This window comes from Macaca thibetana, chromosome 3 (assembly GCF_024542745.1).
Source record: "Macaca thibetana thibetana isolate TM-01 chromosome 3, ASM2454274v1, whole genome shotgun sequence".
Lineage (NCBI taxonomy): Eukaryota > Metazoa > Chordata > Mammalia > Primates > Cercopithecidae > Macaca > Macaca thibetana.
Window position 1 is genome coordinate 148,156,480 of NC_065580.1, and position 22,196 is coordinate 148,178,675.

The following is a 22,196-nucleotide window of genomic DNA, read 5'->3' on the forward strand; positions in this document are numbered from 1 at the left end:
GAAAAGGGGATCAGAAGGATGTCTGACAAGAAGGTAAGAGAGGTTACCTCTACGCAGTTGGCTTATGGGGTCTTCTTTTTGTTTTGATTTTTCATAATTTTCCAAATTTTGCACACTGGACACCTAGTGTTGTTATTTCTTTTTCTCTCTCTCTCTCTTTTTTTTTTTTTGAAACAGAATCTTGCTTTGTCGCCGAGGTTGGAGTGCAGTGGCACAATCTCGGCTCACTGCAACCTCTGCCTCCCAGGTTCAAGTGATTCTCCTGCCTCAGCCTCCCGAGTAGTAGCTGGGACTACAAGCACCCACCACTGCGCCCGGCTAATTTTTGTATTTTTAGTACAGACGGGGTTTGACCATATTGGCCAGGCTGGTCTCGAACTCCTGACCTTGTGATCTGTCTGCCTCAGCCTCCCAAAGTGCTGGGATTACAAGCATGAGCCACAAAGCCCAGCTGTGTTGTTATTTCTTAAGGCTTAAAACAATTCCTCGTGGCTGGGCGTGGTGGCTCACGCCTGTACTCCCAGCACTTTGAGAGGCATAGGCAGGTGGATCATGAGGTCAGAAGTTCAAGACCAGCCTGGTCAAGAAGGTAAAACCCTGTCTCTACTAAAAATATAAAAATTAACTGGACATGGTGGTGGGCACCTATAATCTCTGCTACTTGAGAGGCTGAGGCAGAAGAATCACTTGAACCTGGGAGGCAGAGGTTGCAGTGAGCCGAGATTGCACCATTGCACTTCAGCCTGGGCAACAGAGTGAGACTCCAACTGAAAAAAAAAAAATTCTTTGCACTGGTGTGGGACCATGGTGACGAATCCCTCAGCCATCTGTGGGGTGCTGCTGAGGGCGTGGGGGGCATTTCTGCACGGTGAAGCAGAGCTGGTGGGAGGCTGCCCGAGGGAAGCTGGCACTGGGAGGGTTTGGAGAGAGGAAAAGGGCAGTCTGAGGGAAAAGCCTCTGGGCTCTGTCTGGAGCCGTCGTGCCGGCCTTCACGGCCAGGGCTGGGCTCGGTCATCCTCCCACACTTAGAGTCCTTTCCATCTCGTGGTGACTGGCACAGGGCCAGGGCTGCGCTCACAGCTGGTCAGGGCAGAGCAGGGCGCCCATCCTCAGGGCCACACTGACCATGGGACTAACCTGGCGGCCTGGTTCACCCCTCTCACCAGGGGCCTCTCCTGGCGGCCTGGTTCACCTCTTCACCTGGCACCTTGCCGGGTAGCCTAGTTTACTCCTCTCACCTGGGGAGGCATGAACTGGCCCCAGCTGACGGACCTCCCTCACCTGCTTGGCTTTAGGCTCTGGGGCCCCCTGCCCAGGTGTTTCTGGGAGGCTGGAGGGGCCCACATGCGCTGCACTGCGGGCAGCTGGAGGGAGTGGGGCAGGACACCGAGCGCCGGGAGGGGTGTGGCCCTCCTGTCCCGCTCGCAGCCCCACACGGGCCCCAGTCCAGCCCGCCTCGGTCCCTGCCCCGCGCGCTGACGTCACCGGGACCTCCCGATCCTCCCGGCCCAGGCCGAGCTGCCCACGCTGCTGCCCGGGGCTCGGTGCCCGGGGCTCGGTGCCCGGCGCGGCCTCTGCCGGCTCCGTCGGACGCGGGACTGCGAGGTACCGGGGCGCGCGGAGAAGACTCGGGGGCGGGGGGAATGGAGAGGGACCTCCGTGCCGGGGCGGGTGGGCAGGGGCAGCTCCGGGTCCGGCCCGGCCCTCGCAGCAAGCCCCGAGGACGCCCGGGCGGCGGCGGCTACTAGCGCGCAGGGACAGCGGAGAGGCGAAGGGCGCACTTGGCTAGGGTTTGGTGCAGCGCGGCGCCGGGGTCGGCACAGCTCGGGCAGGTCCCGCAGAGAGAAGGCCGGGCCAGGGAAGGGCTACGCGCCCCCTCCCCGCCATCCTCCCAGACCAGGGCGACCTGCACGCTTCCCGATGGGAGCAAACTGGGGACGGTTCGGGAATCCAGCGCCAGGCGCCCCAAAGAAGGCGCTTCCGGGCTGGGGCGAGCCAGGAGGGTGCGGGACGTCCCCAGGGAGCCTCCAGGGCGCAGAGAATGTCGTGGCGCCCCGGGGTCCCCCAAGCCTGTGTATGTGCCGGGCATACTTCCTCACCGAGGAGACTGAGGGAGAAGACGATGGATATTACCCCTGCAGGGAAGCAAGACAGGTCTCAAAACCAGAAAAGCGAGGGAGGAGGGACAGAGAAATGGCAAACTTTACAAAGGGCCAGGGAGGGCAGGGACGTGGGTCCTTCCTGCACCCATCACGGGAGGGAAACACTTGGGAGAGGAGTTTGGGGTTCGCAGGTGAGGAGAGAAAACAGGAAGCCAAGGGTCTGGCCCGGAGGCCACTAGCCCTGTGGTCTAAGCCCCCGGTTTCCCCTCCTAGCGAATGGAAACTGAGAGGTGAGAAACCCCCAAACCGTCCGTCTGGTTCCGCCTGAAAGTCTCGGCTGTCAGCTAATGAATAGCTCGATGCAGCTGCTGGGAGATTTTGCAAAGCGCATTCAGAATAGCGAGAATCAGAGCGTGGTTTCTTGCCCGAAGCCCGGGCATCTGCGTGGTCAGATGGGGGAGAATGAGTGCCCGGAGCTCCCCGGTTTAGGGCAGCCTAACCTTGGATACCTGGTTACTGGGCCAACCTGGCCGCCCTTGTTGCTCAGAGTGGCCGACCCTCCCTGGGGTGGGGGGGATGGGGGGATGTGGACGTGCTCTTTTCTAGTCTTTGGACAAAAAAAGGCAAGGGGAAGAGGAAGGAGAAGCGTCTGAGTTTACCCATGGTATTAACAGCAGCAGGGCTGGAATATGGGTGCTCTGGGAGAGGAGATGTCCTGCCCTCTGTCTCCCATTAGAACATCCCTGCTCCAGGAGCAGCTGGGGTTCCAGTGTGAAGCGTGGCTTTGAAACCAGGCCCTGCTGCCCCCCAGCTGTGTCACCAGGGCCAAGTCACTTAACGTCTGAGCCTGTTTCCCCATGGAGGCTCCATGTGTGGCTTGGAGGAGGCAGGCACAGGACCTGTTGGCTGCTGTCATGACTGCAGTTAGCAGAGGAGGGGGACACACTGGGGCAGGACCCAAAGGACAGCGAGGAACCTCCATTTGGGGGGTCTCCTTTTTGGAGCATGGATGGGTTGATGAGTGCCAGAGGCTGCTGGGAAGCTGACCCCCACTAACGGCGGCTCCCTCCCCGTGGGTACCCCCAGGGCTCACATGCAGCTCTGGCTCTATGTGAGGAGTGGTCTTGTGCAGAAATGACCTGGCAGGATGGAAGGACTGTTGGGTGGCAGCTGACAGTGGGGACTGGGGTTTTCCTGAATGACCCATCGAGACACATGTGGCCACAAGGCTCCTTGAGAGGAAATGCTGTCTGGGCAGATGTCATGCCCTGGACGTCCGAGAGCTGTACCTGGGTCGAGGGACGGAGGGACCTGGCCCTTCTCATGCCCAGCTTGGAGCCTGTCACACCATTCTCCAGTCTTCACTGGGAGGTGGCTGTGCTTTCGTGTGTGTGTGTGTGTGTGTGTGTGTGTGTGTGTGTGTGTGAATGAGAGAGACAGGGTCTTTCTGTGTCCTCCAGGCTGGAATGCAGTGATGCAATCATAGCTCACCACAGCCTCCACTTGCAGGGCTAAAGCAATCCTCCCATCTCAGCCTCCCTAGTAGCTGGGACCACAGGCATGCACCACCAGGCCCAGCTAATTTTTAAAATGTTTTATAGAGACGGGGTTTTGCCGTGTTTCCCAGGCTGGACTCAAACTCCTGGACTCGAGCGATTGTCCCAGGAGGTGGCTATTTTTAGAGCTTGCCTCTCACGTCCTGTTGATCTTCCAGCCAGGCCAGTCTGGAGCTGGCATGGCCACTCCTTCCTGGGCGGCTCAGGTTGGCTGACGTCGGTGTGTCTCTGGCTGGGTTTCCCACGTAGATTCTCTGAGTTACCTGTGTGCCCACCACTGCTTGCAGGTGTGCAAACGGCCGTCTGTGGTTGTGGCTCCTCTGTGCACATGCTCTGGCCCCCTGAAAAACTTGCCGTTGCGGCCCTTCCTGTTGCTATGGGATTTGGTCCTCCCTGAAAGACTCAGATGGGCCTGAGGTTTGCAGTTTGGGCCCAAGTCACACCTGGAACCAATGTGTTAGGGCTTCTGAACTTTTGGTAAAAGGAAGGCATTTCTCAGCTGGGTGCGGTGGCTCACCCCTGAAATCCCAGCACTTTGAGAGGCTGAGACAGGCAGATCACTTGAGACTAGGAGTTCGACACTAGCCTGGCCAACATGGTGAAACCCTGTCTCTACTAAAGATACCAAAATTAGCCTGGCGTGGTGGCGTGCATCCGTGGTCGCAGATGCTAGGGAGGCTGAGGGATGAGAATCGCTTGAACCGGGGAGGAGGAGGTTGCAGTGAGCCAAGATTGTGCCACTGCACTCCAGCCTGGGTGAGAGAGGCAAAAAAAAAAAAAAAAAAAAAGGCCTTTCTCATTTCCTGATGCTTTGCCTGGAGTAGGAGGGTTTGCTGGCAGGGAAGCCTCTGACCAGGGTCTTCGGGTGGTCAGGCGGATGTGGGTGCTGGCAGGAAAGCCCCCTCAAGAGTCGGGGAAGGTCCGTGTATGAGGACCGGAGTAGGGGGGTCACTGTGTTGGGAGTCAAGATCCTGGTGAGCTGTGTAACCCTGGGCAAGTGGCTTTCCCTCTCTGAACCTCAGTCTCCTGGGCCATGATGTGGGTGAACCTCAGGGTGGCTTTGGAGGTTGGACAAGGTGTTGCATCAGAAAGTGATTTTGGGCCAGGCGCCGTGGCTCACGCCTATAATCCCAGGACTTTGGGAGGCCGAGGCAGGCGGATCACAAGGTCAGGAGTTCGAGACCAGCCTGGTGAATATAGTGAAATGCCGTCTCCACTAAAAATACAAAACTAAGCTGGGCATGGTGGTAGGCACCTGTAGTCCCAGCTACTTGGGAGGCTGAGGCAGTGAACCCAGGAGGCGGAGGTTGCAGGGAGTTGAGATCGTGCCACTGCACTCTAACCTGGGTGACAGAGCAAGGCTCCATCTCAAAAAAAAAAAAAAAAAAAAAAAGTAAGTGATTTTGGGACTTTGCAGGGTGGCAGGCACGGGAAGGGAAATGTTGGTCAGGGCCGGTCCAGGGTGCCCGTAGGCATTGCTATCTGTTTTACTGTCTCCTTCTCTGGAAAGCTGGGACACAGACCCTCCTGGGCATGTGGAAGGCCCTGGGCTGCTCCAGAGAAATAATTGATAGGCCCCTCTCTCGACAGAACAAATCATTCTGAGCTGGCTGTGGTGCTAGGGGGATGATTTAGAGATAACTGGAAGGTGATGGTGCTTGCCCCTCGTGGGTGGCAGCGCTGGTGAGCGGAAGGTCTGGGAGCGAGGAGCCGGTGAACAGGTCGTGTGACCAGCACCCAGAAACAAAAATAAGCTGGTTAGTTTCATGTGGCGTCAGATGCTTGGAGGCCGGCTGAGCGCCGCCTCCTTCTGCTTGGGCCAGCCACACTCCTGGAGGAAGGCAGGTGGGACCACACCCATCTCACCTGGGAGGACACTGAGGCACAATGGGGTTAAAAGAGGACCAAACTTGGCCAGGCGCGGTGACTCACGCCTGTAATCTCAGTACTTTGGGAGGCCGAGGCGGGCAGCTCATGAGGTCAGGAGATCGAGACCATCCTGGCTAACATGGTGAAACCCCGTCTCTACTAAAAATCCAAAAAAAATTTAGCTGGGCGTGGTGGCAGGTGCCTATAATCCCAGCTACTTGGGAGGCTGAGGCAGGAGAATTGCTTTAACCTGGGAAGTGGAGTTTGCAGTGAGCCGAGATTGCGCCACTGCACTCCAGCCTGGGCGATAGCGTGAGACTCTGTCTCAAAAAAAAAAAAAACTTAAAAAAAAAAAAAAAAAAAGGGCCAGGCTCATGCCATAGCCCCCGTGCTGTTGAGGGCATTCCAGCTTCAAGGGTTTCCTGGGTGCCTCTTCCATAGTGGGTCCCCGGGAGGCTCTGAGGGGACTCAGAGTTTGCTGGGGGCGCTACCTCTACACCCTGACACTTGGCGTGGCTAGGGCAGGAGATGGGCTTTGTGGAGCCCCGTACCCCACCTCTTGTCCGCAAGCCCAGCAGCGGTTCCCCACCTCACTCAGAGCAAAGGTTAAAGCTCTTTCAACAGCGTCCCAGCTCCTGACGTGGCCCCATCTTCCCTCAATCTCATCCCCTGTTCTTTCCCCCAATTCATTCCAGCCACACCAGCCTCCTCTGGCTGTCCCCTGAGCCCCCAGACGTATCTGCCGCCGGCCTGTGTACACCCACCTCTGTCTGGGACAGTCTGCCCCTCCTCCCCGCTGCCTCCTTGCTCAGAGATCCCACCTCAACAGAGCCCACTCTGATCACTGTCTCAGGAATGGGAGTGCGGGCCTGGCACCCCTGAACCCTGCCCCCCTCTGCAGGGAGGTGGTTTTTTGTTTTGTTTTGAGATGAAGTTTTTGCTCTTGTTGCCCAGGCTGGAGTGCAGTGGTGTGATCTCGGCTCACTGCAACCTCCGCCTCCCGGGTTCACACCATTCTCCTGCCTCAGCCTCCTGAGTAGCTGGGACTATAGGCATCCACCACCACGCCTGGCTAATTTTTTGTGTTTTTAGTAGAGACCGGGTCTCACCGTGTTAGCCAGGATGGTCTCGATCTCCTGACCTCATGATCTGCTCGCCTCAGCCTCCCAAAGTGCTGATTACAGGTGTGAGCCACCGCAGCCAGCCAGCCTTTTCTTTTTCCAATAGGACCTGTCACCTTCTAAGCTACCATATACGCTATTTACTTAGCACGTTTGCCACCTGCCTTCCTGCTGGAGCATCTAAGCTCCATGGGGCCAGGGACCTCTGTTTTGTCCACTCATGTTGGAAGAGCCCCCGGCACAGGGCCCAGCACCCAGGAAGCCCTTGACAGCTGATGTCACTGTCACAAGTCCACTTAACTGGGCCACAGGGTGCCTGATGCAACACTGCTCCTGGGCATATCTGTGAGGCTGCTCAAGATGGTGTTAGGATTAGGACAGTGGGTTCAGGAAGAGGGACTGCTCTCCCCAAGTGGCTGGGCACCTTCCAATCCCTCAAGGCCCTGAATAGAACAGACGGCAGAGGGAGGAGGAATTCACCCCTCATTTCCTGCCTCACCGCTGGAGCTGGGACATCTCATCCTCTCTTGCCCGGGGACTGGATGTCCACTGTCGGCTGCCCTGGTTCTCAGGCCTCCGGACCTGAGCTGAGTTTGAGTCCCGCCTCAGGCTTCCCTGGTCTCTGGCTTGTAGGTAGCACGCTGTAGGACTTCTCAGCCTCTGAGGCCCGTGAGCCAATTCTCCTAATAAATCCTTATTTTATTTTCATAGAGTAGAGACGGGGGTCTCTCTATGTTGCCCAGGCTGGCCTTGACCTCCCCGGCTCAAGTGATCCTTCTGCCTCCCCAAGTACTAGGATTACAGGTGTGAGCCACTGCACCTGGTCATAATCTTATATATAATCTTAATATAAGGTTATATATGAGATTTATTGAATATATATTAATATCTATTATTTATAATAGATTTTTTATTTTATTTTATTTTATTGTTTTGAGGTAGAGTTTTTTGTTTTGTTTTGAGATGAAGTTTTTGCTCTTGTTGCCCAGGCTGGAGTGCAGTGGTGTGATCTCGGCTCACTGCAGCCTCTGCCTCCCGGGTTCAAGCCATTCTTCTGCCTCAGCCTCCCAAGTAGCTGAGACTACAGGTGCATGCCACCATGCTTGGCTAATTTTTTGTATTTTTAGTAGAGACGGGGTTTCACCATGTTGGCGAGGCTGGTCTTGAACTCCTGACCTTGAGTGATCTGCCTGCCTTGGCTTCCCAAGTTGCTGGGATTACAGGCATGAGCCATCGCGTCCGGCCTAGTATTTGGTATATATTGGATAAATGAATGAACCCGTGTGTTCGCCTGCCCTGGGACCCACCCAACCTCTTTCGGAACCACTGATCGTGCATCTCTCAGCTGCTTCTGGCTGACTTGGGTCTGTCCTCGCGGCTCCTCCGTGCTCACCCTCTGGCTCCTCCTTGCTCACCCTCTGGCTCCTCCTTGCTCACCCTCTGGCTCCTCCTCGCTCACCCTCTGGCTCCTCCTCGCTCACCCTCTGGCTCCTCCTCGCTCACCCTCTGGCTCCTCCGTGCTCACCCTCTGGCCTCCTGCAAGAGTTGCCCACTACGGCCCTTTCCACGGCCACGGGATCTGGTCGTCTCCATTGTCTGTGCATCTGATGTTTCTTTCTTTCCCTGCGGTCCAGAGGCGGGAATTCCACCCTGGTGTGAACCTGCCAGGACTGCCCTGTTCACTCCAGGAGTCCAGGAGTGAGACCCATGCTAGTGTCTGGAGGTGGGCATGGGGGTCTGGGCACAGGCTCGGGCTGCATAGAACCCACATGGTCCCGGCAAGGTTCCCATGGCGATGGGAACCACTGTGCTTGAAAATCTGCACGTTCAGGCCGATGCGGTGGCTCAGGCTTATAATCCCAGCACTTTGGGAGGCTAATAAGGGAGGATTGCTTGAGCCTCGGAGTTCAAGACCAGCCTGGGCAATGTAGTGAGATCCTTCTCTACAAAAAATAAATTGGCTGGGCGTGTTGGTGCATGCCTGTAGCCTCAGCTACTCAGGAGGTCAAGGCAGGAGGACTGCTTGAGCCGAGGAGTTGGAGGCTGCAGTGAGCTGAGTGCACCACGGCACTCCAGCCTGGACAACACAGGGAGATTCTCTCTCATTTAAAAAAAAAAAAAAAAAAAGACTGGGTGCGGTGACTTTTGCCTATAATCCCAGCACTTTGGGAGGCCAAGGCAGGTGGATCACTTGAGGTCAGGAGTTTGAGACCAGCCTGTCGAACATGGTGAAACCTTGTCTCTACTAAAAATAGAAAATTAGCCAGGCGTGGTGGCGCACACCTGTAGTCCCAGCTTCTCGGGAGGCTGAGGCAGGAGAATCACTTGAATCTGGAGGCGGAGGTTTTGCAGTGAGCTGGGATAGTGCCATTGGACTCCAGCCTGGATGACAGAGAGAAACTGTCTTGAAAAAAAAAAAAAAGGAAATGGACATAACTATTATTAGAAAACAAAATCCGTGTGTTCCAACCCCCCTGCTCTGCCCCCCACAACCTCAGATTCTGGTGTGTCGTGGCATTGCCTAAGTTAGATTTAACCCTGCTCCACCTCAGTTTCACCCTCTTGGAAATGGGGACAAAAACTGCACCCACTTCTCTGAGAGTAAAAGCAATGAAGCCCTGCCTGGAACACAGTGTGGTTTGTGGCTCTTGATAGTCTTTTTTTTTTCTTTGAGACGGAGTCTCGCTCTGTCGCCCAGGCTGGAGTGAATGGCACGATCTCAGCTCACTGCAAGCTCCGCCTCCCAGGTTCACGCCATTCTCCAGCCTCACCCTCCTGAGTAGCTGGGACTACAGGTGCCTGCCACCATGCCCGGCTAATTTTTTATATTTTTAGTAGAGACAGGTTTCACTGTGTCAGCCGGGATGGTCTCGATCTCCTGACCTCATGATCCACCCACCTTGGCCTCCCAAAGTGCTGGGATTACAGGCGTGAGCCACTGCGCCTGGCCAATAGTCATTTTTATCTGCTGCTGATGACTTCGAACTTCCAGGGCTCACTGGGCATGGTGATTCACGCCTGTAATCCCAGCACTTTGGGAGGCCGAGGCGGGCAGATCATCTTGAGGTCAGGAGTTCAAGACCAACCTGGCCAACATGGTGAAATCCTGTCTCCACTAAAAATACAAAAATTAGCTGGGCATGGTGGCAGGTGCCTGTAGTCCGAACTACTTGGGAGGCTGAAGCAGGAGAATTGCTTGAACCCAGAAAGTGGAGGTTGCAGTGAGCTGAGATTGGGCCACCGCACTCCAGCCTGCGGGGTAGAGGGAGACTCTGTCTCAAAAACAAAAAACAAAAACAAAAAACCTTGAGGGCTGGTGGGATTGTAAACTGGTGTGATCTTTCTGCAAAGCAATCTGCAATACAAATCAAGATCCTTTAAACATCCCCCTGTAGAATTTTCCCTTCTAGGAATTCATCCTGAGGAGATGGAAACACAGACTTAGTACAAAGATGTTCATCACAGTGTTTTTGGGCAGTGGTTGAAAATAGCATTTTTATTTATTTTTTATTTTTGAGACAGAGTCTTGCAGCGATGCCCAGGCTGGAGTGCAATGGCGCGATCTCAGCTCACTGCAACCTCCGCCTCCCGGGTTCAAGTGATTCTCTTGCCTCAGCCTCTTGAGTAGCTGGGATTACAGGCATCCGCCATGATGCCCGGCTAATTTTTGTATTTTTCATAGAGACGGGTTTTCGCCATGTTGGTCCGGCTAGTCTCGAACTCCTGACCTTGGGTGATCCACCCGCCTCGGCCTTCCAAAGTGCTGGGATTACAGGCGTGAGCCACCGTGCTTGGCCCTATTTTTTACTTTTTAAAATAAATTTTAAATTTGTTGTTTTTTTGAGACAAGGTCTCACTCCCTCTTCCAGGCTGGAGTGCGGTGGCATGATCATGGCTCACTGCAGCCTTGACTTTCCGGGCTCAGGTGATCCTCCCACCTCGGCCTCCTGAGTTGCTGGGACTACAGGTGTGTGCCACCATGCCCGGCTAATTTTTTTGTGTTTTTAGTAGAGATGAGATTTTGCCACGTTGACTGGGCTGGTCTGAAACTCCTAGGCTCAAGTGATCTGCCTGCCTCAGCCTCCTAAAGTGCTGGGATTACAGGCGTGAGCCACCACACTCAGCCAAAAATAGCTTTTTTGTAGACTGTTTAAGGATTTGGAAAATGCTCATGATTTACGAAACAAAAAGATACAGGATTATATATACAGTTGGATCTTACATTTGTAAAATATATTTGGAGAAAGAAGCTATAGAAAGCTCTGGGTGGGCAGTGATCTCAGTGGAAATTCAGTCCCAGCCCCTCCCCTACTCTAAGCCAATACGTTCCTCTGGAAAAAAATATATCTGTGTATATTTGTGTGCACACATGGATATACAGCTGTGTCACCTTTTCCCCAAAAGAAAATGTATGAATTACATATATCAAATTTGTTTATGTATTCACATATACATAGGAATGTGAGCACATACACGTGTATTTTCCAGATGAATGTGTAAAACTGGGGTTAGTGGGCAGGAGTGGTACGTGTGCCCATGTTCCTACTACTCAGTAGGCCCCTGTGAGCCATGATTGTGCCACTACACTCCAGCCTGGGCAACAGAGCTAGAAACATTCTGTTAAAAACAAAAACAAAAACAAAAAAACCACCAACCGGGCGCGGTGGCTCATGCGTGTAATCCCAGCATTTTGGGAGGCAGAGGCAGGCGGATCACTTGAGGTCGGGAGTTTGAGACCAGCCTGGCCAACATGGTGAAACCCTGTTTCTACTAAGAATACAAAAATTAGCCTAGCATGGCGGCAGGCACCTGTAATCCCAGCTACTTGGGAGGCTGGGGCAGGAGAATTGCTTGAACCCGAGGTTGAGGTTGCAGTGAGCCCAGATCATGACATTGCATTCCAGCCTGGGTGACACAGCAAGACTCCATCTAAAAAACAAAAAGAAGTTGGGGGGCGGGGTGGGGTTCTGTGTGCAGTGGCTGACGCGCTTCGGGAGGTTGAGGACAGAGGATCGCTTGAGCCCAGAAATTTGAGACCAGCCTGGGCAACACAGTGAAACCCCATCTCTACAAAAAATTAGTAGGGCATGGTACACACCCATAGTCACAGCTACTTGGGAGGCTGAAGCAGGAGGATCACTTGCGCTCAGGAGTTGGAGGCTGCAGTGAGCTATGATGGCGCCACTGCACTCCAGCCTGGACGACACAACAAGACTCCATCTCTTAAAAAGAAATCAGGGTTAAAGAGCGTATAGCGCTGTTTATTCTCCCTGCAAAAACAGTTTCTGGTTTTCCGGCTGGGGCTGGCAGGTCTTGCAACTTGCTGATCTGCAGATAAATGGGTTTTGCGTGTCTAGCTCAACTTTCTAGAGGAAGCCTTGTCTGAGGGCTGCTGATTCATATGTCCTTAGCTTCACCTGCCTTGCTGCATTATTTGTGCATCTCACTTCTGTGGTTTCTGGTTCGTTTCTAGCCTATCCCCATAACCGCCCCTTTGCTTTGATCTGTTCTGTGAGGCTTCCCCTCCCCAGCCCACTCTCCATCCACCCTGGCAGGTCTCACAGTCTCCGGACAGAGACCTAAGCATAGCCCAGAACCAAGCGTGCCACCGGTGACGGCTCTCAGGCGTGTGCCTGATGAGTGCAGGGCTGCCCAGCTGCCGTTCTGGTCAGAGCCTCTGCTTTGCAGGGCAGCTTTGTCACGGTTCTGCCAGCCCCATGCCCCCCATCGTCTCCTCCCTGCCTGGTCCGTCCTAGGCGTTGAAATCGGCTGTTGCTTCTCCGCCTCTCCCTGTTTCTAGCTGGTGGGGTGTGGCACAAACGCCTGTCCTGACTGCTTCATTTGGATCTCGGGACCCTCATGTGTGTCCTGGGGATGTCTGGGTGCTGCTGGGGCTGCCTACCCCCACCCCCCCAAACATAAGCTTGCTGGGCGCACAGGGACCTGCCAGGAAAGCTCGTAATTGGGATGAGGAGCTGCCATGATGGGGGTTCCTGGGTGTTGGGGGGTCCCTAGGTGATGGGGGCTCTGGGTGAGGAGGAACCCCAGGCGATGGGGGCCCAGGTGATGGTGCACACCTTGTGATCACGCTGGGGAGAGGAGCATTTGGTTTCCACCCGGAGGAGCCCTTCTAGCTCAGCAGGGAGGGGAGAAGGTCTCTCTTCCCTCCAAGGGCTCCAGACAGAGCTGGCTGGTGAGAGGGAACGGAAGAATGGCCTTGGGGGCCCCTGCCCTTCCGTGGGGGCCCATGGACACATGTCCCTGCCCCTGCTGAGCGGGAGGTACTTCCCAATACCCAGTTCTGGATGAGGGAAGCTTCTGGAAGAGATGCGGCCGTCCCCTGGGTGGCCCATGGACCCAATCTGCCAGAGAAGATGAAGTGGTTGAAAGTGTCCTTCCAACCTGGCGGGGTGGCAGTGCTGTGTCCTGGAGGGGCTGGGGCTCCCTCTGATGCCCTCGTCCTCTGTGGAGCTTCTCCCCAGGCCTGGGCGGGAGCAACCCATCCCCTGCCTAGGACATCAGGCCATGTGTGCTCCGCAGTGAGGGGACACCTGTTCCTGTCACCCACAGGGTGCTGTGGGCCCAGAAGCGCCCATGCCAGAGGGCATCCAGAACCAGGCAAATCTGGGCTTTGCGGGCCCTTGGACCAGTGTCTGTCTGCGGGGAGCCCCCAGTAGCCGCTCAGATCAGCCCGAGGGAAGATTCTGGATGAGACCGTGGCTGTCCCTGGGGTGGCCCATGGACACCAGCAGGGGCTCTCAGGAGTGGCCAGGCCCTGCCCGCCCACCATGCTGCAGTGTAGACACGCACAGGAGTTCAGCTTCGGGCCCCGGGCCCTGAAGGATGCCCTGGTCTCCACTGACGCGGCCCTGCAGCAGCTGTACGTCACCGCCTTCTCCCCTGCCGAGCGGCTCTTCCTGGCCGAGGCCTACAACCCGCAGAGGACACTCTTCTGCACCCTGCTCATCCGCACGGCCTTCGACTGGCTCCTGAGCCGCCCCGAGGCCCCTGAGGACTTCCAGACCTTCCACGCCTCCCTGCAGCACCGGAAGCCCCGGCTGGCTCGGAAGCACATCTACCTACAGCCGATAGGTATGGGGCACCGCCGCCAACGGCACGCTCCTGGGGGACCAGCTTATATGTAGTACAAGGGGGGATGTCTGTGCATAGCCCCCAGGCAGGACTGAAACGAGGGAAGAGAGTCCTGGGTGTTTGGGATGCCAGGGTGGAGGCAGGGAGGTCCTGGCTGGGCCAAGGCTTCCTTCCTCCCACCCCATCCTGACACTACGCTCAGACAGCCCAGGCTCTGGGGCTGATCCTCATCCAGATGTGCATGGTCCTGGCTATGCCTGTTGAAACTAGAGCCACCCCAGGCACTGTGCTGCGGGCTGTATAAAGATCCCGCCGGGCCTGGTGGTGCACACCTGTAATCCCAGCTACTTGGGAGGCTGAGGCAGGAGAATCGCTCGAACCTGGGAGACAGAGGTTGCGGTGAGCTGAGATCATGCCACTACACTCCAGTCTGGGTGACGGAGTGAGACTCTCAAAAAAAAAAGACCATTTCTTCTTTGGGGTGCCGAAATGAGGATCAGCCCATTTCATAGGCAAGGAAATGGAAGCAGGGAGAGGTCCCTTGACCTGTCTGAGTTGCAGAGCTGGTCACTGGTAGGGACGAGACTGGAATGCAGGTCTATTTGACCCTGGCGTGGGGGTGCTCATCCTGATGCTGTAGTGGGAGGGGGTGGGCTGAGCAGGGTGGGGATCTTCAGGGCCCAGAGTGGTCACTGCCCTCAGAGCTCTGTGTCTGGCAGAGTCTGGGGGACCCAGGGTGAATGGGGGGCCGAGACACCAGGCATCCGCGCTCAGAAGGGAACGGCCCAGGCAGGTGCGGGGAGCGCAAGGAGCAGCCTGGCAGAGACGGCACACGGGACAGGGGCTCTCGGGCTTGGAGAGGAGGAAAGGGCCAGTGTCTGCTTCTCACGCCAGCGCACCACGCCTTTCGGCATCTCGACAGCAAGCCAGAGCAGGGCTGGACCTTGGCTGGACTCACCCTACGCAGGCTTGTCGCCAGCCCTGGTGGTCCATGCATCCACCACCCCATAGGAGCCAATCCAACAGCTTGGGAACCACCCGCTTCCCTCCACCTCCCTGCTAATGGCTCAGAGCCTCACGTCCCAAGCTCTGACGCACAGATAAATGGGCATGTTGTCGAGACACAGGGGCTGGGTCAGGAGGCGGGGGCTGGGCCGGGCTCTGCATTTCCCTCCTTTTCTGGGTGAGGCTGATGCTACTGGCCTGGGGTCCTGGCAGCCGATTTCTCATTGGTCTCCTGGCCTCCAACCTTGGTCCTTGTCCATCTGTCTTCCTGACCTGTGATCTGGTGTGTGCATCCCTCCAGGGGCTGCCCTGGGAGCCCCCTGCTGCCTCCCCAGCCTTGACCTGCACCCTTGTGTCCTGCTGTCTGCCCCAGCCAGGCTGGCATTTTGCAGCCAGGCAGCCCGGCTCTGTGTGCTGCCTGCTCAGCCGCAGTGCCTGATGCTAACCCCTGAAGTCCCTGTCCCTGGTGAGGCCCTGCCTGCTCCCACCCTGAGCTCACATGCAATTGTCACTGCTGTCCTTTCATCTGTGCACGAATCTTTCCTCTATGTCCCTCGGTGTTTGCCCTTTTGAAAAAGTCATGCTTTCCATCTTCTTTCTAAGCCCGATGCTCTGCTTGCTGTCAGGGTAGGTCCACATTGGCCTTGTTCACCCAGCTGGCCGGTGTCCACAGGCGATTCCCGGGGAGAGGGTCCCAGGCGGGCAGGGGTGCCGCAGGGCTGATGGCGCTGCTCTCCCACCAGATCTGAGTGAGGAGCCAGTGGGAAGCTCCCTGCTGCGCCAGCTGTGCAGCTGCACCGAGGCCTTCTTCCTGGGCCTGCGTGTCAAGTGCCTGCCCTCGGTGGCGGCCGCGTCCATCCGCTGCTCCTCGCGCCCCAGCCGGGACTCTGACAGGCTCCAGCTCCACACAGGTGAGTGAGGACGGCAGCCACGGCTCATGCCAAGGCAGCCCCTTTCCAGAAGGAAGAGGTGGGAGGAAGGCGCCCAGGAGAGGAAAGGAATCTTTTCTTCCTTTTTGGTGGGAAATGTCCATTTCCTAGGTGTGTGGGAAGCAGCACTGAAACAGGGAGTTCCTTCTTCCACCCAGGAGTGTCCGGGGACCTGGCCATACAGCCAGTGCCCACGGGAAAACGCCAGAGCACGCAGAGCAGGAGAAGCGAGCCCTTCTTTTTTTTTTTTTTTTTTTTTTTTTTTGAGATGGAGTCTTGCTCTATCGCCCAGGCTGGAGTGCAGTGGTGCGAATCTCGGCTCACTGCAACCTCCTGGGTTCAAGCGATTCTCCTGCCTTAGCCTTTTGAGTAGCTGGGACTGTAGGCGCACGCCACCACATCCGGCTAATTTCTGTATTTTTAATAGAGACGGGATCTTACCGTGTTGGCCAGACTGGTCTTGAACTCCTGACCTCAAGTGATCCGCCCACCTCAGCCTCCAAGTGCTGGGATGACAGCTGTGAGCCACCATCGCTGGCTTGAAGTGAGCACTTCTAAGGCCACTTGGCATGACTCCAACCTTCCATCTTTGCATAGTACTTGACATGTGCCTAGAAGACCCCTAACCCTCAAGCCCTCGCCCCTTCCCTGCGGGTTGCTGGTGATTGGAGAGAATGAGGCTGGGTTGAGAAGCAGAGGTGAAGTGAGGGCTCTTTGGTGGATAGGAAACCTAGGTTCAAGTTTAGGGAGGGCCTCTAAAGGGGCTGGAATGAGTGGATGGACAGCTTTCATCAGTTCTGGGATACTCTCAGCCATTGCTTCTTTTGTCGATTATCACCTCTGCCCCATTCTCTTCTCTTATGACTCCAGTTGAATGTATATTAATCCATCTTACTCTCTTCTCTATATCTTTTTTGATCATTCATGCTTTAATCTGAATTTATTCTCATCCTTCGGCTTACTAACTCTCTCTGGAGTCACATCGAAGGTTTTTTTTGTTTGTTTGTTTGTTTTGAGGCAGAGTCTCACTCTGTTGCCCAGGCTGGAGTGCAGTGGCATGATCTTGGCTCACTGCAAGCTCCGCCTCCCGGGTTCATGCCACTCTCCTGCCTCAGCCTCCCGAGTAGGTGGGACTACAGGCACCTGCCACCACGCCTGGCTAATTTTTTTATATTTTCAGTAGAGATGGGGTTTCACTGTGTTAGCCAGGATGGTCTCGATCTCCTGACCTCGTGATCCGCCTGCCTTGGCCTCCCAAAGTGCTGGGATTACAGGTGTGAGCCACCACACCTGGTCTCATCTAAGGTACTCTTAAACCCATATATTGAGGCTGGACATGGTGGCTCACACCTGCAATCCCAGTACTTTGGGAGGCTGAGGTAGGAGGATAGCTTGATGGCAGGTGTTCAAGACCAGCCTGGGCAACTAAGCCAGACCCTGTCTGTGCAAAAAATATAAAAATAGCCGGCAGTGGTGGCATATACCTATAGTCCCAGCTACTTGGGAGGCTGAGAGTTTGAAACTGCAGTGAGCTACTGTACTGTCCTCTATCCTGGAGACAGAGCAAGACCCCATCATCTAAAAAAAAATCAACAAACCCCCCATATATTGTGTTCCTAATTTCAGTTGTCATGTTTGTGAGTTCTGTAGTTTCTAGTGGATTCTTTTTCAAATTAGCAGTGTCCTGTTTTTATGGGTCTCAGCTGCCTCTGACGTTTCTTTAAGTTCAGCATTGATGTCCATGAACATAGTTGCTTTTGACAGTCTGTCCGATGATTGCACTAATCTGGAGTGCCCATGTGCCTGTATTTGTTATTTCTGCTAATTTTGTCTCAGTTATCCTGCCTCATTGTGCCTTATTTTCGATTGTTAGTTAGGCATCTTATTGGAAAAATTAGTTTAACTTGGAGAATTTTTGGCCCAGGCTGATGTTTTTCACCACAGAGGATTTTCTTTTCCTTCTGCCAGGGCACCAAAGGGCTGACTGTGGGACAAAGACATGAAGCTTGTCTGGGTCATTCTGATGGTCCCCAGGGCTCCGCATCCCTCCCAGGGTAGAAGGCATGTCATTAGGGTCATTCTGTCCATTCCCCCACCCCAGAAACAGTCCAGCTTCATCTGTTTGAGCTCGAATCCTCCCCGTTTTTCTCATTAGGTCTCTGCCTTGGTTGTTGAGGTGTAATTTAGATAGTAAAATTCATCCTTTTTAGTGTACGGTTCGGAAGTCTTGACAGATGTGTACATCACGTAGCCATCACCGTCGTCATATAAAGGGCAGCTGTCTACCCCGTACCGCTGCCGAGGCTTCCTCCGTAACCCACTCCTCCCCATCTTGGGTGTTTGAAGCAGCTGTTGTCATTCTCTCTGCCCGTCTGACCATCTTTTGGCAGGAGGGTTGTCTAAATTCCCTAGTGTACCATTACAGGGAGCAGACTGTTGAGATTTGGGGGTTGACAGGGATCCCCTGGCTGGGCTGGGGTGCCATCGCCTGAGTGGTACGTTTATTTTCTGTGTCCCAGCCTGCTTTCTGGGTGCAGCCGACACTCCATGGGCTTCCCCCACCCCTGAGGTCCTAGAGTGAGATCTGGGGGCAGTGTGGCCTGCCTTGGCCCTGGCGCTAAAACAGAGCTGGGGACCCTGGGCCTCTCAGGCTCGGCCTCTGCAACCTCAGCTCTCTCCACCTCCCCCACGCTGTATGCAGTGCACCTCACCTGTTACGGCCTCCGTCCTGTCTGTGACAGGACTGTGGCAGCTCAGAGATAGCAGTGAGTCCCACAAGGGTCACTGCAGGGCTTTTTACCTGCTCCGCTTAGTGAACGAACTGCTGTTTCCCCCAGCCCCGCACTTCAGAAGGTGCACAGGGGAGCCCCTTGGGGAAAAAAACTGGGGGGAAAGGATATGCACCCGGGAAGGTTCAAAAGCAGGTGGAACTCAGAGGGTATGCCGGGTTGCATTTGTATGGTCAACTCAGCCTGGTTTTTAATTTTTCTTTGTTGTTTTTTAGAGATGGGGTCTTGCTTTGTCGCCCAGGCTCAAACGCAGTGGTGCAATCATAGCTCCCTGCAGCCTTGAACTCCTGGGTTTACGTGATCCTCCCACCTCAGCCTTGAACTCCTGGGCTTACACGATCCTCCTGCCTCAGCCTCCCGAGTAGCTGGGACCACAGGCACGTGCCACCACACCTGGCTATTTGTATTGTTGTAGAGATGGGGTCCTGCCATCTTGCCCAGAGAGTAGCATGCTTTGGATCACTGTATTGGGTTCCTGGGACTGCCGTAACAAAGTACCACAAACTGGGGTGGCTTAGGGACATTTCTTGTCTCACATTGCTGGAGACCGCGGTTCTGAAACCAAAGTTTTGGCAGAGCCATGCGGCCTCCGAAGGCTCTGTGGAGGGTCCTCCCTGGCTGCCTCCAGATTCTGGAGGCTGCTGGCAATGCTCGGCCCTCCGTGGCTTGCAGCTGTACAACTCCAATCTCGGCCTTTGACTTCATGTGAGTTTTACACCATGTGCCTCTGAGTCTCTTCTAAGACTCCAGTCATTGGGTCTCCTTAATGACCTCATCTTAACTAGATTATATCCGCACAGATCCTGTTTCCAAACAATGATAGGTCCTGGGGGTTAGGACTTCCACCCATCTTTTGGGGGGACATAACTTGGTTAACAACAATCATCACTGTCATCATCACCTTGTTGGCATTGTCAATCAATCATCATCACCTTGTTAGCAAAAGTTCCTTGGCCTCTCCTCCAAGACCCGTCACTCATTTCCCAAGGTCATACCCTAGACCCGCATTGTCCAAGATAGTAGCCACTGGCCCCCTGTGGCTCTGAACACAAAAAATGTAGCTGGTCTGAAATGAGATGTGCAGTAAATGGAAAATACATATCGGAATTGAAAAGTTAATACGAAAGGCCATGTAAAAAATTCATAATTTAAACCGAAAACTCATAATTTAAACCTTTTTGGGTGGGGCGCAGTGGCTCATGCCTGTCATCCCAGCTGCTCAGGAGTCTGAGGCAGGAAGATCGCTTGAGCCCAGGAGGTCAAGACTGCAGTGTGAGTTGTGATTGTGTCACTGCGCTCCAGCCTGGGTGACAGAGTGGGATGTTGTCTCAGAAACACAGGGCCGGGTGCGGTGGCTCACACCTGTAATCCCAGCACTTTGGGAAGTGAGGCAGATGGATCACGAAGTCAGGAATTTGAGACCAGCCTGACCAACATGACAAACCCCATCTCTACTAAAAATACAAAAATTAGCAGGGTGTGGTGGCGCGCACCTGTAATCCCCCCTACTCAGGAGGCTGAGGCAGGAGAATCACTTGAACTCAGGAGGCGGAGGTTGCAGTGAGCTGAGATTGCGCCATTGCACTGTAGCCTGGGCAACAGAGTGAGACTCCGTCTCAAAACACACACACACACCTCCTTGGCAATCTGTTCCTTTTAATGGTAGAACTCCTTGGAAAACACTTTTCTCCCCCGCATGCCTCTATGCCCCAAACCCTCCTCTCTGCAGTAACTCTGAGACCCTCTCCAGGTTTCCTGGGCCCGCAGTGGCTGCTCTGCCTCCTTCCTTCCCTCCTTGGGCTCCTGGTTTCCCGGCTTTGACGTCATCGCGCCCAGGTTCAGCCGCTGGGCCTCTCCTGTATCTGTCCACACTCACGCTCCTGGGAACCATGCTAACAAGTTATACAACTTGCTAGCTTGGATGACCCACTGTGGTCTTACAGCTCTGCAGGTCAGGAGCCTCTCTGGGCTAAAGTCAAGGGTCGGCTGGGCTGGTTCCTTCCGGAGGTTCCGGGGAGAATCCATTTCTAGCCCTTTCCAGCTTTTAGAGGCACTCGCATCCTTGGCTCACAGCCCTTCCTCCGAGCCAGCCCTGCAGCACCCTCAGGCCCTGTGCTCTCACTCAGACCCCCTGCTGCCTCTAACGAAGGGTTTTTTTTTTTCAATTTTAAGATGGAGTCTCGCTCTGTTGCCCAGGCTGGAGCGCAGTGGTGCGATCTCAGCTCATTGCCACCTCTACCTCCTGGGTTCAAGCGATTCTCCTGTCTCAGTCTCCTGAGTTGTTGCGATTACAGGCATGCACCACCATGCCCAGCTCATTTTATATTTTTAGTAGGGATGGGGTTTTGTCACGTTGGCCAGGCTGGTCTCAAACTCCTGACCTCAGGTGATCCACCCACCTTGGCCTCCGGAAGCGCTGGGGTCACAGGTGTGAGCCAATACGCCCGGCCTTAGCGAGGGTTCTTGTGATGGCATCAGGCTCACCTGGCTGATGCAGAATACCGCCCCCCCCATTCATGATCTTTAATCATCTGCAGTCCCTTTTGCTGTGGGGACTCCCGGGTCCCAGGGCTGGGATGTGGACATCTCTGGGGCTGTCGCTCAGCTGCTGGGGCAGCTTCTCCTTCCCGGGGCTGCAAGCGCCAGTCTTGTCGGCCGGGCTGTCTCTCCAGCGCCCCCACTGGGCTGTCCATGGCCTCTCAGACTTACCCTGTCCTGATCTCCAATGGCCCTGGCCCTCACTCCCCATCATGCAGTACTGTGTGCCTTCAGGTCAGACCAAACGCAGGTGGCCCACACCTGACTTGGGAAGGGGCCCAGGCAGAGGAAGAGGATGACAGGGTGTGCCAGCCTGAGCTCGGTAGATAGGGGTCCCTGGCTGCCTCCTGACCCCATCCCCTGGCCCTCTCCCCGCAGACGGCATCCTGTCCTTCTTGAAGAACAACAAGCCAGGGGACGCGCTGTGTGTGCTGGGCCTCACGCTGTCCGACCTGTATCCCCACGAGGCCTGGAGCTTCACCTTCAGCAAGTTCCTTCCAGGGCACGGTGAGCCGGGGCCCTGGCAGCTCTGCCTGGGGGGCAGCCTAGCATGGGGCCGTGGCCCCCGGGGCTGCAGGGCACCCTCGTGGTGGAAGTGAACACCCACACATGGGAATAGGCGGTCCCTTCCAGCTCCTCCTGAGGGGTGGCGTAGGGGCTGTTCCTCAGCCGTGGCCTCTGCCCCAGGGCCCATCTTCATGTGGGCAGGACAGGGCCTCCCAGGACCTAAGTATTGTTAGGCCATGGCCGGCTTACACGAGAGCATGAGGTGGGTTTGATGGTGGGCCCCCTAGAGCCAAGGCTGACCCCTGAGCGTGCCCTTCTCACCATCTCTCTCCAGAAGTGGGCGTCTGCAGCTTCGCCCGGTTCTCGGGGGAATTCCCGAAGTCGGGGCCCAGCGCCCCTGATCCAGCCTTGGTGGAGGCAGCAGCAGATGGCCCTGAGGCCCCCCTGCAGGACAGAGGCTGGGCCCTGTGCTTCAGTGCCCTGGGGATGGTTCAGTGCTGCAAGGTGGGTGGGGGCTCTGGGACTGGGAAGAGGGGACGGGAGGGTGCTGGAAGAGGGGACGGGAGGGTGCTGGCTGAGCCTGCGCTGCGTCAGTCGTTACACCGCCCCATCCTCACTGTGAAGCTGGTGGACCCCTAACTTCACGGAATGAGGAAACCAAGGCCACACAGCTATGAAGAAGCAGGGT

At 55.5% G+C, this 22,196-nt stretch overlaps 1 protein-coding gene across 1 annotated transcript in view; it reads left to right on the top strand.

Moving 5' to 3' along the window:
• Window positions 1-22,196, top strand: part of AMZ1 (archaelysin family metallopeptidase 1) — a 32,974-nt gene that overhangs the window by 6,776 nt on the left and 4,002 nt on the right. Inside the window, exons 2-5 of the mRNA XM_050785651.1 lie at window positions 13,219-13,740; window positions 15,489-15,656; window positions 21,380-21,508; window positions 21,843-22,012. Coding sequence (XP_050641608.1) covers window positions 13,437-13,740; window positions 15,489-15,656; window positions 21,380-21,508; window positions 21,843-22,012 — 771 coding nt within the window. The 5' untranslated portion in view covers window positions 13,219-13,436. The remainder of the gene's footprint in view (window positions 1-13,218; window positions 13,741-15,488; window positions 15,657-21,379; window positions 21,509-21,842; window positions 22,013-22,196) is intronic.